The 27,574-nt window shown below is 43.6% G+C and overlaps 3 protein-coding genes across 6 annotated transcripts in view; 2 read left to right on the plus strand and 1 right to left on the minus strand.

Annotated features, from left to right (window-relative positions):
• ARL13B (ARF like GTPase 13B) overlaps positions 1-5,630 on the minus strand; it is a 65,350-nt gene extending 59,720 nt beyond the window's left edge. For all 4 annotated transcript variants that reach the window (XM_089512283.1, XM_089512281.1, XM_089512284.1 and 1 more), the window contains exons 1-2: positions 5,433-5,630; positions 928-1,109 (exon numbers count right to left, since the gene is read on the minus strand). In XM_089512283.1, coding sequence (XP_089368409.1) covers positions 928-986 — 59 coding nt within the window. In that variant the 5' untranslated portion in view covers positions 987-1,109; positions 5,433-5,630. The remainder of the gene's footprint in view (positions 1-927; positions 1,110-5,432) is intronic.
• A 4,050-nt stretch (positions 5,631-9,680) lies between these two features.
• PROS1 (protein S) overlaps positions 9,681-27,574 on the plus strand; it is a 75,182-nt gene continuing 57,288 nt past the window's right edge. Inside the window, exon 1 of the mRNA XM_089512285.1 lies at positions 9,681-9,974. Coding sequence (XP_089368411.1) covers positions 9,899-9,974 — 76 coding nt within the window. The 5' untranslated portion in view covers positions 9,681-9,898. The remainder of the gene's footprint in view (positions 9,975-27,574) is intronic.
• On the plus strand, positions 21,681-25,076 carry LOC149319742 (uncharacterized). Its single transcript, XM_089508151.1, has 2 exons — positions 21,681-22,220; positions 24,984-25,076. Exons 1-2 carry the CDS (start codon positions 21,683-21,685, stop codon positions 25,049-25,051), a joined length of 606 nt encoding a protein of 201 aa, XP_089364277.1. The 5' UTR covers positions 21,681-21,682; the 3' UTR covers positions 25,052-25,076.

The following is a 27,574-nucleotide window of genomic DNA, read 5'->3' on the forward strand; positions in this document are numbered from 1 at the left end:
ATGTTTCAATCCTTAAATTTAACCTTCCAAACATGCTTGTATATATGGCCCCACCATTTCTGCTCAGAAAAATCCAAAGCAGGATTTCTATCTTTTCTTTCTCAGATAAGTGAAGAAATGTAAACCGTACACAGATTCTGGGGTCATGCAAACCCGCAGCTTGGAGCAGCGTCCTGCCACTTCAGTGCCAGTCAGACCCTGATTGGCATGGAATCGTGGCGACTGGCCATTGTGGTCCTGAAGCTGGCCATTCTTTCCACCACTCCTCCTTCAACCAGTTTTTGTCAGCTGTGCGCACTCTCCGCATATTCCAACCACTTTGGAGGCATGCAGCGTCTGCACACCCTGCCCGCACAGCACTCAGAAGCCTCACTTTTCTGCCCATCTGTTTTAGCCCTCAGTCTTCAGTTGCTGACTTGACAAGGAAAGCAACAAACCTAGTTGTGATGGAACACCAAATCACCATTATTAATTTATTCTTTCCTACAACATGGAAAAGGCAAAACAACACCATTCTCAAGAACATAAAGCCAGATCTTCCTTAACATTCTCTACAAATGTGGCAAATGAAAAACTACAACAAATATTAGAGCTTTGCAACAGGACCAAGTGGTTATGAAGAAGACAAATCTGGTGTAGGGTCAGCTTGATAAAATCTGTACATTTTGTATTTCATTTCTTCTGTTCTTACTGTTTACTCCAGTGCCACTGCAGGAATGTATTTCTGCATCTTAGGATGACTTTTCATGTATTTGAATAAGTGGATGCCACTCCATGAAAGAAGCCATAAGGACTTTACATTACTAGCATACTGCTTGTTATAATTCAGATAACAATTTGTCTTTGGACTCTGTGAAAGTCTTCTTGCTTTAACAGTGCAAACATTCAAAATGAAAAAGAGGCTATACTCCATGTGCAATTGTTTACCTGATAGGTTCTCGCCACCTCTTTAGCCAGTTGCAGCAATTGGCCATCAGGCTATACATCCCTATCCAACAGCCATTCAGAGCACCACACCGAACGAACTACAGATGCAATCTGTGGGCAGATCCTGAGGTACCAGTCAAAGATACACCAATGTGGAACAGGTCAAGCAAGAAACAGTCTTGCTAAAATCACAGAAAGAGAGAGAGGACATTACAGTCAGTAAGAAGCTACTCCCAAAGTTCATTCCCCCCACCCAACAAGACCATCTTAGTAAAGATTCCTTCTATAAGCTCACCTCTTAAACATTGCTGTTTTATGAAAGATTTTATTTCACAGACATATGAACACCAGATTAAAAACATTTTTTGGGGAAATTAATCTTTATAGAAAGGATATAGAACTCTGAAGTAGGCATGGGCTGGATTCCTTCCTACACCACTTCCTTGGACTGAATGATGTCAGGAACCAGATGCCTACTGATTTCCTTAGGTCCCTGCCAGAGCCAATGTTTGGAGCTGGCTTCTCAATGAAGGCATCAGCTGGAGGAACACTGCTACATGAATTAGGTGGCTTCAGTCCACCTTTCTGTGCTTTGTTTGCTCCTCCCTCGCCTTGGCAATGTAGGAAATTTATTTACTTACCTTATAACCCCCTTTCTCTCAGTGTACAAATCATGACAAAATATGAACATGGTGCACACAACTGGCTTTGCTTCTACCTCATCTTCCACATCCAAGGAAGATAAATGAGAAGAAAAACAGATTCAGACATGCTGCAAAAACCTTGCTGAGCTCCTCCTCCTTAAATGTAGAAAATAGCAAGAGTGGTGTCATACCTTGGATCTGGGCCAAATATATGTTTTTGTATAACCCTGAAAATGTACACCCTAAATTACACATTGTCAGAAGGCATTAAAAAATGCTATGAAAGGTTCTCAGAAGGAGGAGTTACAGAACCGGTACCTCACAGAAGCAGCCAGATACACAGGACTGCTATCCTGATTAGAGGATTTCACACAATTGTGGTGCCAGAATACCACAGAATACCACATTCCTAACGTTTTGTCAGAAACACTGCAGACTGACTGGGTCAGCCAGAAGAATCATCAGTAGCAGAACACATTATAAACCATCCAGGGCATAAAATGCTATTTAAAAACACTGAAATTCTGGACCATGCCAACAACTATCAAATCAAAATGCACAGGGAAGCCATTGAAATACATAAACACCTGGACAACGTCAACAGGAAAGAAGAAACCCTTAAAGTAAACAAAGTTTGGCTACCAGTCCTGCAAAACACCAAAATCAAGACCCACAAGTGCAAATGAAAGCCACCCAGAGTCAGGGAGATTTCCCAGCAGACAATGGATCACTATAGTTTTTTGTGGGTTTTTTGAGCTATGTGGCCATGTTCTAGAAGAGTTTACTCCTGACATTTTGCCAGCATCTGTGGCTGGCATCTTCAGAGAATGCTGACCTGGAAGAGAGTGGGTATACATACACACACACAGTGTGATCCTGGATAAGGAGGAGTGATGCCCATGTTAATCTGTGTATTGTTCTGTTGTTGATGGGCTCCTTGGGGTAGGAGGATATGTAAAAGAGGATTATTGTATATACTCATGTATAAGTCTAGAAATTTAGGTCAAAAAATTGACACAAAAAAACCTCAGTCGACTTATCCATGGGTCAACATAAATACTGTATCTTAATTCTTATTTAAAAGAAGGAACTATCCCCTGGTGAAAGGCAAGAGTATAATCTCTCCTGGAAACACCAATCCCCTCTACTCTCTCATCCATCCAGGCTTAAGAGTGAGCACAAAGAGCTATGTCTGGTGTAATTTTGTAAGTTCTTTGACATTGTTTTGCTTTGCTTCATCCTTTAGATCCTTTGCTACATGCCCTTAAGTTTTACTCTCGACTTATCCATGGGTCATATCAAAATCCATACTTTTGGCCTCAAAACTTGCCCTCGACTTATACATGAGGTCGACTTATAGTCGAGTATATAGAGTAGTGTCTGCTAATTGGTGATCATTGTCTGCTAGGAGAGCCTCTTGGGAATCATTCCTCCTTACCCAGGATCACACTCTGTATGTGTGTTGTGTGTGTGTGTGTGCGCGCACACACACACACACATACATACACATACCCACTCTCTTCCAGGTCAGCGTTCTCTGAAGATGCCAGTCACAGCTGCTGGCGAAACTGTCAGGAATAAACTCTTCCAGAACACAGCCACACAGCCTTAAAAACCCACAAAAAACTATGGATGCTGGCCATGAAAGCCTTCAACTTCACCTTTTTCTCTTTCTCTTATAACAAGCATACCCACTGTCTTTCAGATGTATTTACAAGCCTCTTTCTCCAAGGATCTAAGGGTGACTTACATGATCTCTATGGCACCATCCCATATTAACTCTGTGAGACAATTTTAAAAAGTCATGTAACACTATGCAGACTAAGAAGTTTGTTTTGCATCACACCCTCCTGGAGGCAACGAAATAGCCTATGGTCCACCAAAGCTTATGCCAAATAAGATTCCCCACTTTTTAAAGTGTGAAACTTTTTGCATCAAAGATGGCTATTATTGCCATCCCACTGGATCCTGAAGATATGAGCCGAAGGCAGGGCAATTGTAATAGCTGAATGGAGACTTCGAACCCAGTTCTTGCTGGTCTAAGTCCCATACACTCGCCACCAATTTATTAGGACACAAAAAGCAAGTATATTAGACTCATAGCAATCAAGGTCTGAGTCTTGGGGGGGGGGGGTGTCGGTATGTGTCTTGTCCTGTGTGTGTGTGTGCCTTCAAGTTGCTTGCGTAGGGTTTTCTTAGGCAAGGGAGACTCTGAGGTGTTTTTGTCCATTTTCCTCCGAAATATAGCCAACAGCACCTGGTATTCATTGGCAGTCACCCATCCAAGACCTAACCATGGCTGACCTGAGTTAGCTTCCAAGTTCAGATGGGATCTTGTGCCATTAGGGCAGGGGTTCCCAAGCTGGGGTTGTGAGGTGGGCTTTCGAAAAGTACAACAAAGAGTGGCTTGTGTCCTTGAGTAATATAATCATCATCATATGGTAATTTTTTATTTATATGCCACCACTCCCACAGGATTGAGGTGGCTTACAATAACAGATAAAATACAATATAAAATACAAGATATATTAAAATGCATTCCATCTGAATGTGGAAGCTAGCATTAGTGTTCCCAGGAATCTAACCGCTCCACTGAGATCTGCATTTTATGCACTGAATTAAAAGCTCAATTTCTTCATCTGCAGTATTGTACGTGGTTCACAAATCATCACCTTCGAATATGGGGTCACGTTTTTAGGGGGTGCAAACTATCAAACGTTTCCTAGGGGTGTTGGGCCAAAGGAAAAGTTGGGATCCAGCAGCCTGCTCTGTCTGTGCCTGTGTCTGCTCTCCACCCCAAATATTGGAACATGTATTTCAGGACAAACTGCATACAAAAACATATACGTATGATAAAATAAGCATGGGGTTGTTGGTGTTGAGTGCCATCCAGTCATTTCTGAGTGATGGTGGCCCTAAGGCAAACGTATCATAGAGTACTCTTGCCAAGTTTCTTCAGAGAGGGGTTGCTATTGCCATCCTCTGAGGCTGAGAGCGTGAGACTTGCGCAAGGCACCTAATGGGTTTCCATGGCTGAGCAAGGATTCGAACTCTGGGCTCCAGAGCTGTAGTCCAGTGCTCCAATCTCTACACTGGCTCTCCTAGGCTGCATCCACACTCCAGAAACAACCCCATTGGACCCCACTTTAACTTCCATGGCTTGTGCAATTGATATAATTTTTAAATGTTGAATTTTGATTGTCTTAATGGCGGGGGGCTCTAGGGGCTAATGTCACTTTTTATTGTGCTTTTGTATTTTTATTCCTGTTGTAATCCCGCCTCGATCCGCAGGGAGAGGCGGGAAATATAAATAAATCTTATTATTGTTAATGCTATGGAATCCTGGGACTTGTAGTTTGCTGTGGCACCAGAGCTCTCCAAATGAGAAAGCTACACGTCTCACAAAACTACACATCCCAGAATCCCGTCACAGAACTGACCCACGGCAGTTAAAGCGGCGTCAAAACAGGTTATTTCTGCAGTGTGGACACAGAGCACTCTGGCTGAAAACCCTAAACCATTCAGGGCCTTGAGAATTATAGTTTTGCAAGCCATCCAGCCTTCTCTGGAGCCACGGCAAACTACAGATCCCAGGGCCCCACAGCCTTTGAGCTGCATCAAACTGGATTGTTTCTGCAGTGTGGACACAGAGCAGTCTGCCTGAACGCACTAAATCATTCAGTACCCTGGGAATTATAGTTTTGCGAGCCATTTGGTTATTCCCTGGCGCCACCGCAAACTACAGATCCCAGGGTTCCCCAGCCTTTGAGCTAGGGCAGTTAGAGCGGTATCACACTGGATTGTTTGTGCAGTAGTGCCATGGATGGCCCTGACGGCGGCCAAGGACATCTCCGGCCTTACCAGGGCGTTTATCACCGCGGACGGAGGGACTGGAGGAGGAGGGTGGGGAGGCAGGAGGAGGCCGGCTCCCCGTTGGAGCCTTCGGCAGCATCGCGGCCGAGAGGGAACCGCTTCCTTCCCCTCCGCGTCGCCCGTTGTGCTGAGACCCCAACGCGGCCCGGGCCACAGCGTCACGTGACCGCAGGTCTTTCCCCTTCCCACGTGACGCCCTCGGAGCGCGCTGATTGGCGCGGGAGTTCGATAACAACGCGGCGCTCAGGGGGACGCGTAACTAAGCCGGTTGCCAATAGTTACAAAGGAGCGAGCGAAGACGGCAAGGAGGGCGGGGAAAAGGAATGAGGCAGCCAATGGGAAGCGGAGGGAGGCTTGATTGACGGCTCCCGCCTCAACCGTTGGTCCCTATGAAAAGGGGGTTGGGCTTTTGAGGCGATAGGTCTTCTTGCTGTCCCTTTGCCCCCGTTACAAGCTTAGGATGCATCCACACTGGAGGCATAACCCGGTTTGGCACCGCTTTAACTGCCCTGGCTCAAGGCTATGGAATTCTGGGAGTTGGGAGTTTGTTGTCGGCTCACAACAAACTCCAACTCCCAGAATTCCATAACCTTGAGCCAGGGCAGTTAAAGCGGTGGCAAACCGGGCTATGCCTCCAGTGTGGTTTGAGTGTTAGACTATGACTCTGGAGACCAGGGTTCGGATCCTGACTGGGCCATGGTTTCATTTATATGTATGTATTAATATGTTTCTCCCAGAAGAGACCCAAGGCGGCTCACAGACAGAAACATTTAAGAAATACAATAAACTTTAAGACAATTAAAATCATATATAAGAACAACATAAAAAAGCAAATAAAAATAAAAGTCAAAGTGCCAGCAGGCAACAAGGCCTGCATTGACACTCATGACCTGATTGCCCTAGTAGTAGCTCAGACCCTTGACTTGTGCTGCAGAAATAGTAATGCAGTCTGACACCGCTTTAACTGCCGCAGCTCCATCCTATGGAATCCTGGGATTTTTACTTAGTTTATTTATTTATTTAGGTAGTTGTGACATCACTGCTCTGACAGAGAAGACCAAATGCCTCACCAAACTACAGATCCCAGAATTCCACAGCACTGAGTAGTATCAAACCATTAGCCTTGCTTAGGGTGCTCTTCACATCTGTTCTGACAGGTCCAACTCAAAATGAACAGTGAATGTTTTTTTGATACAGACCCAGCTCAACCCTTTTGGGGACAGCAACAACATCTAAAGAGAACTAAGGCTTTGTCCGCACTGCAGAGATAATGCGGTTTGACACCACTTGGGTCAATGCCAAGGAATCCTAGAATTTGACGTTTGTTGTGGAATTCTAGGGGAGGGAGGGGGTCAGCACATGCTTTATAGACTACAGCAAAGCATTTGACTGCATAGACCATGAAAAAGGAGGGAATGCTCTTCAAGGCATGGAAGTGCCACTACATCTGATAGTCCTGAGGAGAAGTCTGTACAGTGGGTCCTTGTTATCTGCTGGGGTTCGGTTCCAGGATCCCCCGTGGATAACAAAATCCATGGATGCTCACATTAAATATAATGGCACAACAAAATGGTTTCCCATATATAAAATGGAAAATCAAGGTTTGCTATTTGGAATTTATACTTGTTTGGAATATTTTCAAGCCATGTATGCTCAAATCCGTGGATAAAAAAATCCGTGGATAAAGAGGGCCGACTGTACTTGGGACAAGATGCAACTATTAGAACATAATTCAGAGAAACAGAATGGTTCCCAATTGGCAAAGGGGTTAGGCAAGGCTGTATATAGTCAGCCCTCCATATCCAAGGATTTTTTTTTATCCATGGATTCAAGCATCCACAGTTTGAAAATATTTTTAAAATACATGAATTTCAAAACACAAACCTTGATTTTGCCATTTTATATAAAGAATACAATTTTACTCTCCCACTGTATTTAATGGGACTCAAACATCCATCCATGGATTTTGGTATCCACAGGGGGTCCTGGAACCAAACCCCAGCAGATACAAAGGGCACACAGTACTATCACCATACTTATTTGACATACAAAAGGAAATGTACAAAGAGCACTTAGAATGAGGAGTGAAGATAGGAAGAAGGAACATCAGCAGTCTAAGATATGCAGATGACACCATAGTACCAGTAGAAAACAACACAGACTTAGAAGAATTACTAAGGAAGGTCAAAGATGAAAATGTAAAGGCAGGCTTACTGCTGAACATAAAGAAAACAAAAATAACGACCTACATAAATTCAACCTAGACAATACGGAAATCTAAACAGTTAAAGAGTTCTCCTATCTTGGATCAAATATTGTTCAGAATGGGGACTGCTTTAAAGAAATAAGAAGACGGGGAATGGGAAGGGCACCTATGAAAGAACTAGACGAGATCCTAAAGAATAAAGACATAAGGCTAGTCAGAATCGTCCAAGCCATCATATTCCCCATCACCATGTATGGAAAGCCGACAGAAAGAAAATCAACTTATTTGAGAGATGGTGCCGTAGAAGTGTGCTGAGGATAATTGGACAGCCAGAAAGACAGACAAATGGGTCCTGAAATCAAGCCTGAAATCCAAGATGGTCAGTTCGAGGCTGTTGTACTTTGGTCGCATCATGACTAGAAGGCATGAATCATTAGAAAAGAAAATCTTAAGAAAGCACGCACGAGTCTTTACAAAAGACAGTAATACTAGGAAAGGTAGAAGGCAGGAAAAAGAGAAGATCAAATGACAGATGAATGGACTCAATCAGGAAGGTCAAGGGCCTGAATTTTCAGGACCTGAGCAGAGCAGTGGAGGACAAGGCCTTGGCGATATCTCACCCATGGGGTCACCATGACTCAGGGCCATCCTGTTAACAACAAAAGGCAGCTATGAAGGAAATGCACAAGTTCTTAAGATCCACAGGGTCGCTATGAGTTGCAAGTACAGTGGAGCCTCGGGTTACGAAAGTAATCCGTTCCGCGGCCGCTTTCGTAACCCGAACGGCTTTCGCAAGCCGAATCCCCATAGCCGCTAATGGGGAAAAGCCGCGATTTGGTGTAAAATCGCGGCAAAAAGCACCAAAAGTTTTTTCGGGACCCGAAAAAACGTTCGTAACCCGGAACAATTATTTCCAATTGGATTTTTTCGGGTCCCGAAAAATTCGTAACCCGGGTATTTCGTATCCCGAGGTTCCACTGTAGTTAACTTGAGGGTAGTTAATAGGTTCATCAGGAAAAATAAATTTTATTTATTCATTTATGGTATTTATACTCTACCCTTCAGCCCTAAATGCTCTCAGAGCGGCTTACAATTGTTATTGTTTTTAATTAGTCGGTTCCCTGCCCTCTGGCTTACAGTCTAAAATACAGCCAAGTACATAATAGGACACAGTGTACGCAATATAGCTGTAAATAAACCATATGGAATGAATGTATAGTAGTGTTTTTAGCTTTGTATTTTGTAACGTCCTACATCTTTCCTGGATGGCCTCCCTTTTGCGGTGCCTTGTCCTCCTTGGTGATTATGACATCTGGGGTCCCCCATTTCGAGGGGTCTGAAGCAAAGTCTAACACGAACAAAGGGTCAAATGCACTCCCCCTTTAAATCTAGGGCAGGGGACAGGGTGACCAGAAGTCCTAACTGCAAAGGAGGACATGGCACAAGGACAGGCCAGGAAAACAGACACCTAGCCAAAGAAAAGCTCCAAGCACTCATAGAAATGGAAAGCTATGTTTCTCAGCCATGCTTGGGCATTTTGGAATTCTTCCTGGATAGAAGGCTGGAATGGAGGACATGTTTTGGAAAAAGGAGGACCTTGGTCAAAACTCCCACCAGCAGACACTGCAAACAATGTAGGGACCTAGAAAGGAAAAAAACAAATGGAGAGTGTGACCCAACAAGAGCTGAAAACACTCCAATAGAAACTGTAATCCCCATGCTTCTCAGCCTTGCTCCAAAGGCATTTGGGGATTGGGGAGGAGGTTTGAAATGGAGGACAGGCCCTGGAAAAAGGAGGACAGGTCCCCCCCCCCCTCAGGCTCAGCCCATGCTTCTTCTCAGTCATGCTCAAAATGGAGGGGGCTTTGGAAATCCTCCTGGACAGAAGGCTGAGAAAGGAGGACGCCTCTGGCCCTGGCTGGAGCTGAGTTCGGGGAGGCAAGAGGAAGGAGGGCTCCTCTGGAGGCTGAGGAGGAGGAGGGACACAAGGCCCCATCTTGCTTTGACCCCTCAGCCTCCCTCCCAGCCTCCTGTTTACCACCACGTGAAACACGCAGCAAGGCTTTGCTTTCCGGGAAAGGTCCGCCGGCCCCTCGGCCCCTCGGCCTCCCTCCCTCCCTCTCTGGGCAGCAGCAGCAGCAGCAGCAGAAGGAGGAGCAGAAGGGCCGGGAGCTGGAGGAGGACCATTGCCCCCTCGACCAGGCAGCGGCCCCCGGGGGCCCTTCCTAGCCCTCGACGGAGCCCCAGGATGAGGCTCCCCTGCCCGCCCTGCCTTCTCCTCTCCTGCCTCTTGATCGCAGTCGCCATCTCTGAGGCCAGGACCTGTAAGTCACAAGCCCTTTCCTCTCCGAAGTTCCACTTCTGAGGGCATCCGCACTGCAGGGGATAATGCGAGTTGAGCCCGCTTTAAGCGCCATGATGCCCTGCTGTGGCATTCTGGGCGCTGTAGTTTGTTGGGGGTGCCACAACAAACTACAGCGCCCAGAATGCCACAGCAGGGCGTCAGGGCACTTAAAGCGGGATCAACCCGCATTGTCCCCCCGCAGTGCGGATGCAGAGTCTCCTCAGGTTTGCTCAGAAGGTCCTCCCATCCCAAGTTTGGCAGGGTTTTCTTCTCAGGTTTTCCTGGGGCTGCAGGCTTCTTTGGAAGAGCTGTGCTTCTGAGGGAGTGGAAGGGCTCCTAAAATGGGGCAAAGGTCTGCTGTTGAAAAGATGGATATCTCTGTATGTGGATTTTGTGGAAGTATTGGTTCACATATTATATATATTTATATATATATATATATATATATATATATATATAAAATGTGTATCATGTGTGGATTTTGTGGAAGTATGGGCATATATATATATATATATATATACACACACATGTATCTGTAGATGTATATCTGTGTGTGGATTTTGAATTTGAATTAACATTCGCACATACCAATAGCCCATATATGTCTGTCCCTGTTTTCCACTCCACCAAATGCATCTGAGGAAGTAGACTGAAGTCTACTAAAGCTCGTGCTGCCGACTTCTTTCCATAGTTAGTCTCAAAGGTGCTACAAGATCTGTCTAGATACTGATTCCACAAACTAACGCGGCTATATCTTTGAATTCTACCTTGTGTCTGGTGCCTCTCTGTGGAGATTATCAGACGCAGACAGGATAGAGACAGGATTGCTCCCCCATCCTTAGCCCATCATTAACCCATCTGTGACTGATAGTGCAAAAGGCTTTCAAATCATAGTGCCGATCCCACCATTAACTCGTCATTAAAGCGGCATTGCAATAACGCAAACTTCCGTTAATGCAAAATGCCGGCCAGTGTCACTTTACTGATAGGTTAATGACAGGATCTGCGCGACATCATTTGAAAGTCTTTTAAGTGATCGCTGTCATTCACACTTCCTGGACAGGTAATGATAGGTTAATGACAGGATCTGCACAATGCTGTCTGAAAGTCTTTCCCACAATTGTGCAGGAAGAATGGGACAGGAACGGGACAAAGATGGGATAACCCTGTGTGGTAATCTCTAGTGTGTGTGTGTGTGTATAAATTGTTGTTAGCAGCTCTCGAGTCAGCTTGGACTCATGGCTCCCCTGTGGATGAGACGCCATGAATCCCTCCAGGAATCCCTATCCTCCACTGCTCTGCCCAGATCCTGCAAGTCCTTGCCCATAATCCCCCTGATTGAGTCTATCCATTTAGTTTGTGGTCTTCCTCTCTTTCTTGTACCCGTTAGCATTATTGTTCTTTCTAGTGATCTGTGCCTTCTCATTATGTGGCCAAAGTACAATAGTCTCAACTTGCTTCCAAGGAGAGCCCTGATCTGATCTGTTCGAGAACCCATTTGTTTGTCTTCTTGGTTGTCCATGGCATCCTAAGTACTCTTCTCCAGCACCACATTTCAAATGCGTTGATTTTCTTTCTGTCTGCTTCCTTCACTGTCCAGCTCTCGCATCCATACATGGTAAAGTGGCCAGGATGATTCTGACTTTAGTGCTCAGTTGTATGTCTTTGCTCTTCGGTATCTTGTCCAATTCTTTCATAGCTGCCCTTCCCATTCCTAGTCTCCATTTTGGTTGATGTTTGATTCTAGATATAGGAATTCTTTAACTATTTCAATTTCCTAGTTGTCTAGTTTGAATTTGTGTATTTCTTCTGTGGTCATTATTTTTGTTTACTTTATGTTCAGCATCAGACCTGACTTTGCACCTTCATGTTTAACCTTCCTTGTTAAGGGGCTTTGCACCAGCCTGGGCCCAAACTAGGAGTGTGTGCGGGCTGAGCGTTTATTTTTGTTTACTTTATGCAACCCTACCACGCACCCCGGGTGCCATCTTGGCATGCCCCCACACAGATGGAGCGTGCCACAATCTCATCCATGCTGCGCAGTGCCCAAACAGTGCCACACCTTAAAAAGAACCCACCGGGAATGGGTCCTTTTTAGGCCTCCCAGAGGCTGCTGCGTTTTGTTGCTGAGGCCTCCATCCAGGGCAGAAAGGGGCGGCATTTCTGCCAGTTTGTACAGCCCCTATCTGTTCCAATTCCTGAATGTCTTCTACTAATATTATGGTGTTGTCCGCACATACCTTAGGTTGTTAATGTTGCTGCCTCCTATCTTCGCTCATTCTTTTTCTGATTCTAATTCTATTTTTTGATTATGTTTTCAGCATATAAGTTAAACAAGTAGGGTGATAGGATGCAGCCTTGCCTGATCCCTTTGCCTATTGGGGACCACTCTGTTACTCCATATTCTGTTCTCTCTCTCTCTCTCTCTCTCTCTCTCTCTCTCTCTCTCTCTCACACACACACACACACACACACACACACACATCATACATAGCAATGTATTCTCAGCTTTGAACAAGGCTTTGACTGAAGAGGGTAGACTAAATAAAATCTCTCTCCTTTAAACAAATTCTCATCTCTCCACCCTCTTCAGTCAGTTTAGTGCAAAGCTGAACTAAGGGGCTGGTTGAAGGGGAGGTCATGGCTCTGAAAAATAAACAGACGCCCAAGCGAATGAACCTATCTCTGAGTTGGGAAATAAATAAATGTATTCCTGGAGGTTGTGAGCTCACAAACAACAGCTTTCTCCCCCTCCCCACAGGATGAAAGCTTGTCATAGTTTTGTTTCATTACTACACTGTATGCATGTGTGGTCCAAAGCCAGTGTTCTTTCAGATTTTTGAGTTTTGGCACAAATACTGTATTTCCCTTATTGCTCTGTTTTCCCCAGAGAAAGGTTTTATCTTGCTGTCACATTTGCATGGTTTTACAGAGGTTGTCTTCCATGTGGAACCCTCCACCTCTCATACTGTTTCTTCCATCGTTTTTCTTTCCAGCAAAAAAATCCAACACCATTAAGGAAGCAAAGATAGAATAGGCAAACTATTATTTTTGATATATAGTATGTATTTATTATTGTTGTGTGCCTTTAAGTTGTTTCCAACTTATGGTGACCTTAAATTGGTCCATATCATGGAGTTTTCTTGGAAAGCTTCTTCAGAGAGGATTTGTCATTGACATCTTCTGAGGCTGAGACATTGTGACTTGCCCAAGGGTCACCCAGTGGATTAACATGGCCAAGCCAGGATTTGACCCTTGTTCTCCAGAATGTATTTATTAGTTACATTTATATCCAGTCTCTCCTCAAATGAACACATGCCTCTTGTCCTCTCTACTTTATTCTCACAACAGTCTTGTGAAATAGGTCAAGCTGAGAAAGTACCAGTAACTGTTCTAAGGTCACCTCAGTGAGTTTCATGGCTCATTGTTGATTAGATTCCCATCTGGAACTACAATCTAATGTCATTATTTACCTTGCAAATAAGGAGTGGAAATTATGTAGATCCTTCAGGTCTTGTATGTCACTTCCTGGCATTCCTAGCCAGCAAAGCAAATAATGAGAAATGCTGGAAGTTGTAATCCAGCATCACCTGGAAAGCTGACAGAGTCAGCCCTGAGATATAAGATCTATATATCAATATAGAGCCAGTGTTGTCTAGTGGCTAGAGTGATAGACCAGGACTCTGGCAGACCAAGGATCATATCCCTGTTCAGCTGCAGACCCCCCCCCCCCCTTAGGTATGTCACAATCTCTCAGCCTCAGAGCAATGCAATGGCAAGCCTCCTGTGAACAAATCTTATGAAAAACCCATGATAGGTTCACTTTAGGGGCTCCATAAATTCAGAATGCCTTGCAGGTACACTTACACATACCCATACACATGCATAAGCACAAGTCAAGGTAGTAGATGATTGATTTATGCTCCCTTTCAGTCAAGAAACCTAAACTAGTTTATGTAGTTCACTTTATCCTCACTTCAAGCCTGTGAGACTGGACCAAGATCACCCAGTAAGGTACTCAGCTGATCCGATTAAAATTTGGGACTTTCTAATTCTAGTTTTAATCTCTATGTCAACAAAGAGCTAAATAAAGGCTTTTGAGGGTCACAAGGGCAAACTATCATGTCAGTGTATTGTTTTGTACCAACATGAGATTAGACTCTCCTACTAGGATACCTTGGTAGGAGCAGGGAGGTGTTACCCAAAGATCAGATGGCAGGACTGGGGGATCCCCACTAGCTGTTAGCAATGCTTCAAATGTTGGGGAAATTAGCTTCGCAAGAGACTTGGGTACCTTTTGGACCATATGTACCAAAATATACCGGTACTGACTTGGAGGACTCCAAGTTTTTAGTGGATTAAGGAGGTTTTATTTATTTAGAAACATATCCCTGAGATGATAGATGAAAAAGTTTGGCTGGGAACACAACAAGGGCTAGGCAGATTGGCTTACTCCTTTAGATGTGAAGAGATCGTTTTTCTCAGTTTTTGCAAGGAAATGCAGATTACTTGGGGGGGGGGGGGGAGTAAGTAGCACTTTCGATTTGATGGTTTTGTTGACCTTGATATACACATGCTTTGGGAGGAAGGAACCTGACCTAGTGTTCCTGAAAGGTCATTGATCTCTCAAAAACCTGCTGTCTTCAAATATGAGATATAAAAATATGAGGACTCCAAAATATAGTGTTAGGTATGTAGGGGTGCTTAACAAATGGAAAGTATATGGTGTGGTGTGTGTGGAGCATCTGTGGTCTATAAAGATAATCTTAACCTGGCCAGATTACTTGTTAGGGAACTTAATCACACTGAATGTGTTTACCTGAGTTTGAAGACCAGGTATAGACTGGGGATTCTGTTAGTGTACCAGATACCCCATTGCCTGTCAGGTTCCAAGGCTGAGCTCATGGTTGCTATTGGAGTCACCCAGACTTTTCATATTGGGTGACTTCAGCATCCGAACTGAGGCCAGTGTGTCATGGTGAGCCCACAGACTCATCAGGTCATACCCTTGATTGTGTTTTCAAGTCTGAACAGGTGGATCTGTGGGCGAAGGTAATTAATACCTCTGTGTTGTCATAGATAGATCATTTTCTGATCAGAGTTACCTCACAGCTATTGTTTGTCCCTGAAGGGGTGGTGGAGCTATCAAGATGGTCCACCTTTGAAGCTTAATGGATCCTTCAGGATTCTAGAAAGCTTTAGAAGGTTTTATCATTAACAGTCATTTGAAGCTCTAATCAACAAATGGAATCCAGACCTGACTAGCACTATTGACACAATTGTTCCCACACATCCTTTCCGTCCTGTTACTAATCAGCCTTGTTGGTATACAGAAGATCCCAGGGAGCTGAAACAGGAAGTATAACAACTGGGGTGCAGATGAAGAAAAACTTGATTTATATGCAACAACACACAGTATGAAGAAAATCTTTGTTCCTATAAGGTGGCAATAGTGCAAACAAAAATGCCTTCTTCTCTGCATTTATTCCATCTGTGAATTCACATCCAGCTGAACTATTCAAGGTGGTGACAGTCTAACCTAGCCGCTTTCCCCCCTGAACTCAATTCTAGAGCCTTCTACAGTTTGCTGTGATGCTTTTAACAATAATTTCCTAGATAAAATCTCTCAGATAAGAGCTGACTTTGATGCTGTCATTCCAGCAGAAGCTGACAATGCGGTGTCAAGCAAGTCCATGAGTAGAATTATACTGGATCAATTTCAGTGGGTGATGTGGACAAACCACTAGGATGACTAAGAAAGGCAACCTGTCCTCTGTCCTCCTTGGCTAGTTGTCCAGGGAGGAGATGCAGCTAGATCTCAGCTGCTACACATTATTAATACATCTCTCAGGGATAGTTTTTTATCTGTTTAAAACAAGTGGTGGCATGACCTCTTCTTAAAAAGCCCACCCTAGACCCTCTGCACTTTAACAACTATAGACCAGTATCAAATCTTCCTTTTTTTGGGCAAGGTTATTGAGAGGCCAGTTGCCTTCCAACTCCAGACAGTCTTGGATGATAGCTGGATGACTTTCCTAGACCCATTTCAAACAGACTTTAGAGCAGAATACAGTCGGCCCTCCACATTTGTGGCTTTGACTTTAGTGGTTTTGATTATTTGTGGATTTGATTAATTTAGTCTCTCTGGGAATACCTAGGTCCTAGGTCATCCAGATCCCAGCAGAGATTCTGCTGGAAATTGATGAAAGAGTTATACCCTAAATGGCTTGGGCCCAGGGTACTTGGAGAACCGCCTCTCCCCATATAATCCGCCCCGCACACTCAGATCGGCTGGGAAGCATTTGCTGAGAGTCCCAGATTCAAAATATGCCACAACATCGCGTAGAGCCTATTCCATCTCGGCTCCTCTGCTCTGGAACGCACTTCCCAGTGAGCTCCGCTCGGCCACCTCCCTTGACCGGTTCAGGAAGGAACTAAAAAACTTCCTGTTCCAAAAAGCTTTCCCCTAATTCCTTTCCTTTGTAGCCTCCTTCCTCCCCCCCCCCCTGTTATTATTTTTGTTGTTGAACATCCTATGCTAGCTGGATATTGTTATTTCATGATATTGTGAATTGTACTGTGATTTTAATGTATATTTGCTGTTTATCGTGTTTTTATCCTGTAACTGAAATTGTTATAACCCGTCTTGATCTACGGAAAGGCGGGCTATAAATAAATATTTTATTATTTATTATTATTATACTGGAGGATCTAGAGAATACTAGAGAAAACACTCCTCTAGGCATTTTTAGGTCCTCCAGCATGATTCTATGGTTACCTTTTGGCAGATATTGAGCATAGAGTTGTGTTGGAGAACCTAGAGATTTCTGGAGAGGTTGGTCTCTCAGGTTAAAAGTAGTGTTTTTTTATTTATTTATGGTTTTCGCACTTTCATAGGGGTCCTGTGCCCTAACCCCAGTGAATGTGGAAGGAGCACTGTACTGAATTGGTATGGTCGCCTTGGTGGATGATCTTTGCAGATCATCAACAGGGGGAGTGTGTCTTGTTGGTTCTTTTGGCTTCTCATAAGTATTCAGTATAATCAACCTTAGTATCCTTCTGGAACGCCTGAAGATTTTGGGAATAAGGGCACTGTGCCTCAGTGGTTCTGGTCCTATCTCTCCGGTAGGTTCCAGATAGCTAGGGATAGCTGCTCCTCAAAAAAAGAGCAGTCATACATAGTTTGGATCCAGGTTACCTACAAAATACCTTTCTGTATAATCCACCCTGTACATTCAAGGCTTTAGGAAGTAAAAGCCTTCGACTTCAGTTTGGGAAGACATTTAGGAGCTTGCCACATGGACAAAAAACCCAACTGCACTCCAACAGGATGCAGCCAGGTTGTGGGATGCAGCTGTGAATTATTGCACCTAATTTGTTGCCGATTCCACCGGATGAGTGTAGCCTGCCCTCGTCCCAAGTCGCAGGTGCTCTTCGGAGGCCATTTTTCAAAGCCGGGAGCTTTCCAACTTTGAAAAGCGGTCTCTGAAGCGTGCCTGGGAACCAGGATGCAGCTGGGCTGTACTTGCCCAGCAGAATCAGTGGCAAATTACGTGCGATAATTCCCAACTGCATCTTGCAACCTGGCTGCATGCCGTTGGGGTGCAGTTGGTTTTTTTGTCCATGCGATAAGCTCCTTACTTTGGTTAGCTAGGATCAGGTTGGCAAAAGTTAACCAGAGGACTTTTTCTTCAGTCAACCCCAAATTGTGGAATGATCTGCTGGAAGAGATTCGAGAGCTGAGTACATTGCCTGAGTTTAAAACCGCATCACAGACCAATCTTTTCTGGCAGGTCTATCCAGATGATTTTGAGTATGTTTGTTTTTGTTGTTACAGTCTGAGCCACATATCCACAGGATCGATAGGCAATAGACTTCAGTGAGGTTGCTTGATCAAATGACCTTTTGATGTTTGGAAAGAAACCAAGCTCCTTTTTTCTTTTCAAGTTAACATTTATTGTACTAGCCAAAGCCACAACAAAATGAGCTTATCAAAAAGCATAAAACATTTAACATTTAAAACAAAAGGCACAGAATACAAAGGACAAAAAATGTCCCAACATTTAATGTGCAGTTAAAAATAGTTAACTGTTAAAAAGGGCAAATGGAAAAAGAGACATCTTTCCTGGATATTAGTAAACAAATATGATATAATCGTAAAGTCTAATTAATACTTGGTGTCTCCCTGGCAATTTATGGCAATTTTATTTAACTCTCTCTTTCTAATCTTTTTTGCAGCCATGGCAAAAAGAGCCACTCTATGTGTTACACAGTCGTTGGTGTCACTCAAAAGGAATTGGACCAAATCAACAGTAGAGCTCCCACTTTTGTTTGACAGCAAGGGTGTTAAAAATTTCTTTCTAGGGTCGCTGTACAATGGACAAATGAACAAGTAATGAACAATATCCTCCACCTGAGGCTGACTGCAGATGCATAGTCTGTTCTCAAAAGGCACTTTGTTGTAGCGTCCATCTAGAACCGCAGTAGGCATTACTTGAAGTCGTAGCTCAGGGAAGGCAATTCTCAAAGTAGGCGACTTGAGTTTAGTCAAATATCTGGCTCTGAAATGTTCAGTCTTCAAAAAGGAGAACCAAAAGGAAAATTGTGAGGTCCTAATTGACTGCAGATCTTTTCTTGAATCAGTCCAAAAAGAGGACTGATTCCTTAATTGCCTCTTATCCATGCCAGTAACAGCATTCAACTCAGAAAAGTTATATTTTTGTAAAAGAATTTGAAAACTTGATTTCCAGAACTGGTTGTTGCACATTTCCAAGTAACACAAAGCTGGGAGATTATTAGTTGGTAAGACAGCAATATGTTTAAAATATCTTATCTGTGTAAAATCTATTCTTGTTTTAACTGAGGGGCAGCCAAATTCAGTGCGCAAAAAAGGTGCAGGAGTTCCATTTGGTAAAGCGCAGAGCTTTCGGAAAAATTTGTTTTGTAATATTTCCAAGGTTTTGACAGTGTTGCAATCTGATCCCCATATTTCTGCACCATAAAGCATCTGGGCAATAACTTTGCTGTTGAAAATTTTTAAGGCAGGTTCAATCAACTGGCCGCCCTGGCTGTAATAGAATTTCAGCAAAGCTCTGATTGTTTTGTCAGATTTCAGTTTTACTGCCTCCCTATGGTTTTTCCAAGAAAGGGACTCACTGAAAACTATGCCCAAATATCTGAATAGTTGGGTTTGTTCTATGTTATGTTGGTCTAGGATCCATTTGTGCTTTGGAGAGTTTCTGCCGATTATCATTACCTTGGTTTTGTAGTAGTTTATTGACAAGTGTTCTTGATGGCAATAGACACTGAAAGCATTCATTAGATTTTTGAGACCTAAACAAGATAGGGAAATGAGTACTAAATCATCTGCATACATCAGAATGAAGATCTTTCTGTTCTTGATAACTGGGGAGGAGGCGGCGCAGCAGCAGCAGCAGCAGCAGCAGCAGCGAGGGTGGGAGAGGCAGCGTCCTTGGGGCTAGGCAGGCCCCTGGAGTATCCCCCCTCCCACCTGGCAGCCCAACAACAGCAACCAAGGTGAGGGCACCGCCCAGGGCCCTTTAAAAGAGGCCCAGGAACAGCGTCCTCGGCGAGGCGGCGCAGCAGCAGCAGCAGCAGCAGCAGCAGCGAGGGTGAGAGAGGCAGCGTCCTTGGGGCTAGGCTGGCCCCTGGAGTATCCCCCCTCCCACCTGGCAGCCCAACAACAGCAACCAAGGTGAGGGCACCGCCCAGGGCCCTTTAAAAGAGGCCCAGGAACAGCGTCCTCGGCGAGGCGGCGCAGCAGCAGCAGCAGCAGCAGCAGCAGCGAGGGTGAGAGAGGCAGCGTCCTTGGGGCTAGGCTGGCCCCTGGAGTATCCCCCCTCCCACCTGGCAGCCCAACAACAGCAACCAAGGTGAGGGCACCGCCCAGGGCCCTTTAAAAGAGGCCCAGGAACAGCGTCCTCGGCGAGGCGGCGCAGCAGCAGCAGCAGCAGCAGCAGCAGCGAGGGTGGGAGAGGCAGCGTCCTTGGGGCTAGGCAGGCCCCTGGAGTATCCCCCCTCCCACCTGGCAGCCCAACAACAGCAACCAAGGTGAGGGCACCGCCCAGGGCCCTTTAAAAGAGGCCCAGGAACAGCGTCCTCGGCGAGGCGGCGCAGCAGCAGCAGCAGCAGCAGCAGCAGCAGCGAGGGTGAGAGAGGCAGCGTCCTTGGGGCTAGGCAGGCCCCTGGAGTATCCCCCCTCCCACCTGGCAGAGAGTGTGTGGTGAAACTACTGATATGGGCAATAAAAAACGTTCTAGAACAAGCCCTGATACAAACAAGCAGAATAAAGCTTCCAAACAGCTTAAAATTGATGACTTACTTGTTAATGAGGAAACTGCGAGTACTCCATCTAAATTGGCAAATACAAACTTAGAATTTTCAATTCCAACTGCTAACAACTTTCTTGTGTTGGGGCAAGAAAATGAGCTTTTATCTGAACTTTTAGTATCTTCAGGGAATGAACCGGCTAATATTGGTGGAGGGGTGTCCCTGGAACTAAATGAGTCTGTATGGGAGAAATTGCCAGATACTGAGAAGGAACAACTCACAAAGCAAAACAAGTTAAATCCACCGGATTTTGTGACAAAACAATGCCTTTTAACAGCTCACACTGTCATTTCAATTTATGAGCGCTTAGGGAAAATTGTTAATCAGGTAGAGCTTCTCAAACACTCCTTTGAGACTTTTATGCAGAAGCAATTAGTGGCAAAAGAGAATTTAGATTATGTTAATAGAGAAATACCCTGTAAAGCGAGGACTTCCACTATCAATAACCCCAGAGGCAATCTATCAGCAACTTTTAAGGAGATGGGGGAAAGAAACCATGGTAGGACTTTACAGGTAAACCAAGTTATGTTGCAAATTGCCTACAACAATATAAACAACGGTAGATGGAGATCCAAGAGAATTATTAGATCCTCGCTGAGCCAACTTCTACAGGTGCCCTTCTACGACATTGATATCCTTGATGTGGAATGGCTTCCTAATACATCAACTTATAAACGAATCTTGTTATCTTTTGAACAATCTACAATTCCTCTCATGTTGCTGAAAATGAAACCTTTTTTATTCAAATTCCAAATAATCCCAGCACAGGTTTTTCGGGATCAAATTATATCTCCTCTGTTCCCTAATAAGTATGATAATGGGGGGCCTGCAGTTCAAAGTAATGCCCACCTGACAATCTCTAAAGGAATCCCTAAAGGGACCCCGAGTAAGACCACACCGAAGCCCAATTCAGTTAAAATCTCCAACAGCACGGCAGAGAGGCAACCCACAGAGAAACTGGCCACAGATTTAAGTGATTTAATAATTAATATAGAACAACATGACATCACATCCAGAGTGGACGACCTTAAAAATATGCTGCTTACTACAAAGGATTTGGCCATACCACTGTGGAACTCAATAACTACCGCTGAGGCCCACGATGTAGAGAGGGCTTTAGACATGAGTTCTATTGATGCTCTCTTATCAATGAATAAAAAGGATTTTACAACTATATTCCCAGTACAACCTTTGGAACCTAAGAGAGTTAATACTGTACCCTCCCCGCATGAAGCAACTAACAAACGAAAGGGTCCAGTTCAAACAGAACTCTTGAACATTGATAATGATATGGACTTTACATCAGCCTGACAACTAAGCTTATTAAGTTGGAATATCATGGGCTGGGGAAATAAGTTCCATGATGCAGATTTTGCAAATTACCTCCAAACTTTTAAAATTCTATGTTTACAAGAGACATGGGCCCTTGAAACTAATTTGCCATCTCTTTATGGATTTCAAGCATTTTCTGTCCCCGCAGCTAAAAGTTGTACAAGAGGCCGTGGTAGTGGTGGTCTTACAATATTTATATCGGTAGATCTGCAGGCAGAGATTCAACCAATAACTAGTGCTTTCCCACATTGTATACAGGTGCTAGGTATCAAGAGCAGGAATTTTGGTTTTTTAATCTGTATAAATGTTTATTTCCCCCCTAACTTAGCAAAGAACGTAGGTCCTAATAATATTTGGGATAGTTTATCTGAAACCATATTTTCCTTAGAGAGCCAATATCCCTCTACAAGGCTTTTACTTTGTGGAGATTTTAATGCTAGAATCGGAAATGACTCAAGGCAGGTGGAGAGTACTAACCAAAGATCAATTGCTTATACTGCACCAGTTCCTAGGGTTTCAAAGGATATAATTACCAACAAAGCGGGCTCTAAACTTATAGAAATTCTTTCTTTGCACGGCTTGCTGTGCCTTAATGGAACCCATTATGATCGGACATCGGGTCCATATACGTATGTTACCAACAGGGGAACAAGTACAATAGATTATATAATAGTATCTGCAAACCTGGTTCCTGATATTTGTAGATTTGAAGTTATTAGTCGTGTTGAAAGTGATCATTTCCCTTTGTCATTATTATTTAATACTGGGTCATTTCATCTCCCTGGTACTCCCTGGTCATCTCCCCAAAATTTAAATTTAAACTTAAATTTAAATGGAATTCATATTGGGGAACGGAGAATACGGTGGTCAATTAATCTGGGTAGTTCAGTCCATCAGATGCTGGAGAGTATTACTTTTAAATCCCTACAATCAGCTATTTTAAATTCCACTTCAGATATTCTACATACCTTCCAAACTATCATTCAAATGCTTAGGCCCAAGTTGGTAAGTAACAAACAATTTAATCCCAACACGGTAGCAACTAACAGATGGTTTGATTTTGAATGTCAAAGTGCTAGGAAAGCACTGATGAAGTGCTCTCGGCAGGCACTTAGAAATAACGACAATATCTCTCCTGAAATCTTAGCCTCTATGCGATCAGCCTATAAGGCACTTTTAAAACACAAAAAAGATGAATATATTAGAACGCAATGGAAACAACTAGCGCAAGCGGTTACAGAAAAAAATGAGAAACAGTTTTGGGATATAACTGCCTCTAGCATGAATAAGATTAGACCGGTTATTATGGGGCATATTACACCACAACAGTGGTATAGCCACTTTAGTAAGCTCTATGGAGCTACAAATGCAGCGCATTACTCTCCTTCTGTTTTAAAAAATACCGATCTGCCTCAATGGCCTCCAGTTTCAGAATCCGAGATAAAAAAACTGATTGCAGCTCTGGCATTGAATAAAGCCCCAGGAGAAAATATGATGCCCCCAGAAATATACAAAAATTTTTCTGATTGGTGGGCTCCAATATTAGCTAAGGTATTTACCCAAATTAATAACACTGGGATAACTCCAGTAGGCTGGAAGCAGAGTGTAGTCGTCCCCATATATAAGAAGGGAGATAGGCAAGATCCTAATAACTATCGGCCTATAAGCCTGCTGGATGTGGATTCTAAGTTATACAGTAGATATTTATTAAACAGGTTGGAGGATTGGGAATTTAATAACCAGATTATTTATCCTGAACAAGCTGGATTCAGGGAAGGCCAGAGCACTATTGACCACTGTTTGACTCTCTATTATTTAGCCCAGAAAGGAATCGAAGGCCCTACAAAACATCTATTTGTTGCCTTCATTGATCTAGCAGCAGCCTTTGACTCAATTGACAGAAACTTGTTATGGCTTAAACTGGCCAATACCAATATAGACAATCGCTTATTGTTTCTGATTAAGGAACTTTATACCAATACAACAACAAGGATTAGAGTTGGTACTTCTGGCTCATTAACTGATCCCATTCCCACAAATAAAGGAGTTAAACAAGGATGCCTTTTGGCACCAACACTTTTTAATTTATTTTTGAATAATATTATCCCAGTACTTTCTGGCCCAGAATTCTTCCCGCCTACACTTGGATCTAAAAAGATATCTATTTTGTTATATGCCGATGATATGGTTTTAATCTCACTTACACGTATAGGTTTGAGAAGGTTACTTTCCAAGTTAGAGGCATTTTGTTCAAAGGAAAAGCTTGTTATTAACTACAAGAAAACAAAGGTAATGGTTTTTGGGAAAAGACACGCTGTTTTTCGTTGCTCTATTAATGGTCATCAGATTGAACAATGCAGAGAATTTAAGTATCTCGGCATTCACTTTACAGAAAATCTTTCTTGGAAGCCCCATATAGAAGCCAGTAGAGCAGTAGCTGTGAGATTAATTGGAGCAATCCTTAGATTCTATAATCAGGCAGGGGGCCACTTAGTAGCGCCTGCTGTTAAAATATTCCAGAGCAAAGTTATAACCCACATTCTTTATGGCGCGGCCGTATGGGGGTGGGATGATTCCCAACTGGCCAAACTAGAGGCCATCCAGAATATGTTTCTTAGGAAGTTACTCCTACTTCCACCTGGCACGCCTGCAGCCTTGGTTCGGGCGGAGGTTGGCCTTCCTTCTGTTAGAGCTCGAATTCATTTTACTTTATTTAATTATTGGAGATCTGTAAAAGACTCTATGGTTAAGGTTTTTCCTAAGTTGTGCTTTCATTATATACCAAGCTGTAAAGTATGGAGCTCAAGATACCAGAGGCTGCTTGAAACATATCCTGCTTTAACTGAAAATCCTTCCAGTTGGAATACAAGAGAGAAACTTCGTGAATATATCTTTAACCAAGATATGCATCTGGATAGACTGACTATTAATAACTCGAAATTTTCTAAATGGTTTAGATTATATAAATTGGACCATCAAATGGCTGTTTATTTAGGGAATCTTACATTTTTAAAGCTTAGACAGGCTTTTACAGCTCTCCGCTTTCAAACAATGCCCTCAGCTATGATTGATGGTAGATATTCACATACACCTAAGGATTCCCGTTTATGTATTTGTGGAGCCCCAGAAATTGAGGATTTACCTCATTATTTGTTTTCTTGCTCACTATATACTGGTCCAAGAACTAAATTTATGGGATCTATTTTGTCCAATTTACAGTCTAATACCATTTCTGAAAAAATTTATTACCTTCTGTCTGATACCGATTCTAAGGTAACTTATAAGGTTTCACTATTTGCTTCAGCAGCAATTAAAATTCGGGCAAGGGTAATGGCAGACATCGCAGTTGATTGCCAGGGGGATGACCTTATCTAAACTTTGAAGCTTTTTCCTTTTTCTTTTTTTTACTTCTCTTCTCAGTGCTTTTAATGGTTGTTAGGTGGATGATTTTACCCAAACTTTGAAGTGTTTTTTTTTTTTTTTCTCTTTTCCCACTTTTTTTTAATGTTGTTCTATTTGACTGATTGGAAGTATATTATGTATTATGTATTAAATCTGGATGTTATTTGAGGGGATATTTTATAATTCTAAATTGCTGTTATTGGTTTTATATTTTATATTTTATCATGCGAATGGCCTTTGGCTTAAGCATCAATAATAAAGATGAGATGAAAGATAACTGGGGAGGGAAATCAGCTGAAGATAAGAAAGATACCAGATCGTTCATATAGATGTTAAAGACAGGGTTGCCATATCTGAGGACCTCCAAACCGGGAAAATGTAGAACAAGGTTTAAAAATGTAGGATTTTTTTTTTAATTTCCTGGCCAGGAAATTAAAAAAAAGGTCCTACATTTTTAAACCTTGTCTTCCTTCCTGGCTTGGGAGGAAGCCTCGGCCTCCTCTCAGGCCGGGAAGGGGCACGGGGGCCGCTCGTCATCACGGCCATCGCCGTGGTGGCAAGCGGCCTCCTCCTCCCAGTCCCCGATGAGGCCTTGGAGGACTTTGCGATCGCGGAGCCACCTCGAAGGCCTCGTTGGGGCCTGGAAGGGAGCGTCTCCGCGGCCGGCCGCGGGTGGTGCCGTCCCGGTTTTGGCACCGGACTGGGACTGGGTCGGCACCGCCCAAAGCGGGATTGCCCCGCCTACAGGCGGGATATGGCATCCCTAGTTAAAGAGGGTAGGTGCCAGAAGGCATCCCTGTTTCACTCCTTGGGTTGTTTTTAAGGCTTCTGTCAGGGAACCATTTAAACCGATTCTTACCCTCATTTCTGTATGGCTATATAGTTCCCGTATCAATCTTAAAAGTCTGATATCAATCCCTAAGCTGTGTAGCTTTTCCCATAATCTATTTCTGTTAATAGAATCGAAAGCATCTGTAAGATCAATGAAAGCTGCATAGACATGTTTCTTATTTTCCTTGGTATACTTCCTTACAATATGGCTTAATGTAAAACACTGATCTATAGTGCTGTATCCACTTCTGAATCCTGCCTGTTCTTCATATATGACTTGCTTATTTTGTAGTCAGTCCATTAACCTGCAAAGCAAGTGTTGAGCATAAAGCTTTGAAGTAATATCAAGTAAGCTGGCCGGTAGTTTTGTGGATCATTCCTGTCTCCTTTCTTATGGATTGGGAAAACAATGCTTATCTTCCATCCATGCAGCATTTGTCCTGAATTGTTTATTGTAGTAAATAGATTGGCAAGGATGGAAGACCACCATTCAGCATATGTTTTGAAAAGTTCTGAAGGAAGCATATCCTCTCCTGGAGCTTTCTTGGGTTTCAATGAAGCAATTAAACATTTTATCTCATCGGCTGTGACTGGTTGCCACCTAGGGAGATTAGAAGAATCTTTATCCATCCAGACAGCTTCAGAAGGGCTGGAATTAGGGTTGCCATACTGCCGGACCTCCAAACCTCCAAGGAAGGAGGCGAGGAGACCGCCGGCGATCGCCAGGGCCTCGCCTCCTTCTTGGCCCCCGCAGGGACCAGGAAGGAGGCGAGGAGACCGCCGGCGATCGCCAGGGCCTCGCCTTGTTCCTGGCCCCCGCAGGGACCAGGAAGGAGGCGAGCAGGCTGCAGGGAGGCGGGGAGGTTGGCGCGGCTGCGCCCAAGAGGCTCCGCCTCCCTGCAGCCTCCTCCGCCCCAGGCCTCGCTGCCCTCCTCTTCCTCCGCGCGGCCATGCACAGTGAAGGAGGAGTAGGGCAGCGAGGCCCCGAGGGTTGCCTAGCAACCCCGCTGCAACCGGGCTTTTCCCGGTTTTTGGCTGCACCCGTGCCGTGACCGGGCAGGTGCCGCCAAAACCGGGAAAAACCCGGTTGCAGCCGGGTTATGGCAACCCTAGCTGGAATGAGAGTGAAAAATATTGGAGAAATATTTAATCCATGTAAGGGCAGTGATTGAGGCTTCATGTAAATTCTTTGCTTTTTTAAAGCCTTGAGTAACAATTTCACAAAATTTGTCTTCTTTCCATTCTATTTTTCAGTCTTTTCCATTGTCCATTGGACTTCTAAATCAACCAATTTTTTTTCATTTCAATTAGCATGTTTGACCTACATTGAAGATATTGAAATGTTTTCATTCACTCACAGTGAAATCCATGAAACATTATTTACATATTATTGACTTTATAGACTAAATGGAAGCCTGTTTAATAAATAATTATGTTGAAATAAATGGGATTTTATTTCAAAATCAAAATTAACCTCCAGAGCCATCCTCCTCCCCCGCTGTTATATCAGTACAGCAACTTTGCTTCTCCAAATATTCTTTCTCCTTCTCCCTCTTTCATTACTATTCACAATCTGACTTGTATTTGCTGCTGTTTTGATTGTGGGCAAATGCTTTGCTTCAAGTCACTTAGACCAGTAAAGCTGTATTTTATACTACATTTCCT

Source organism: Sceloporus occidentalis, unplaced genomic scaffold (assembly GCF_023333645.1).
Source record: "Sceloporus occidentalis isolate IW3139 unplaced genomic scaffold, rSceOcc1.0.p SCAF_2, whole genome shotgun sequence".
NCBI classification, from domain to species: Eukaryota; Metazoa; Chordata; class Lepidosauria; order Squamata; family Phrynosomatidae; genus Sceloporus; species Sceloporus occidentalis.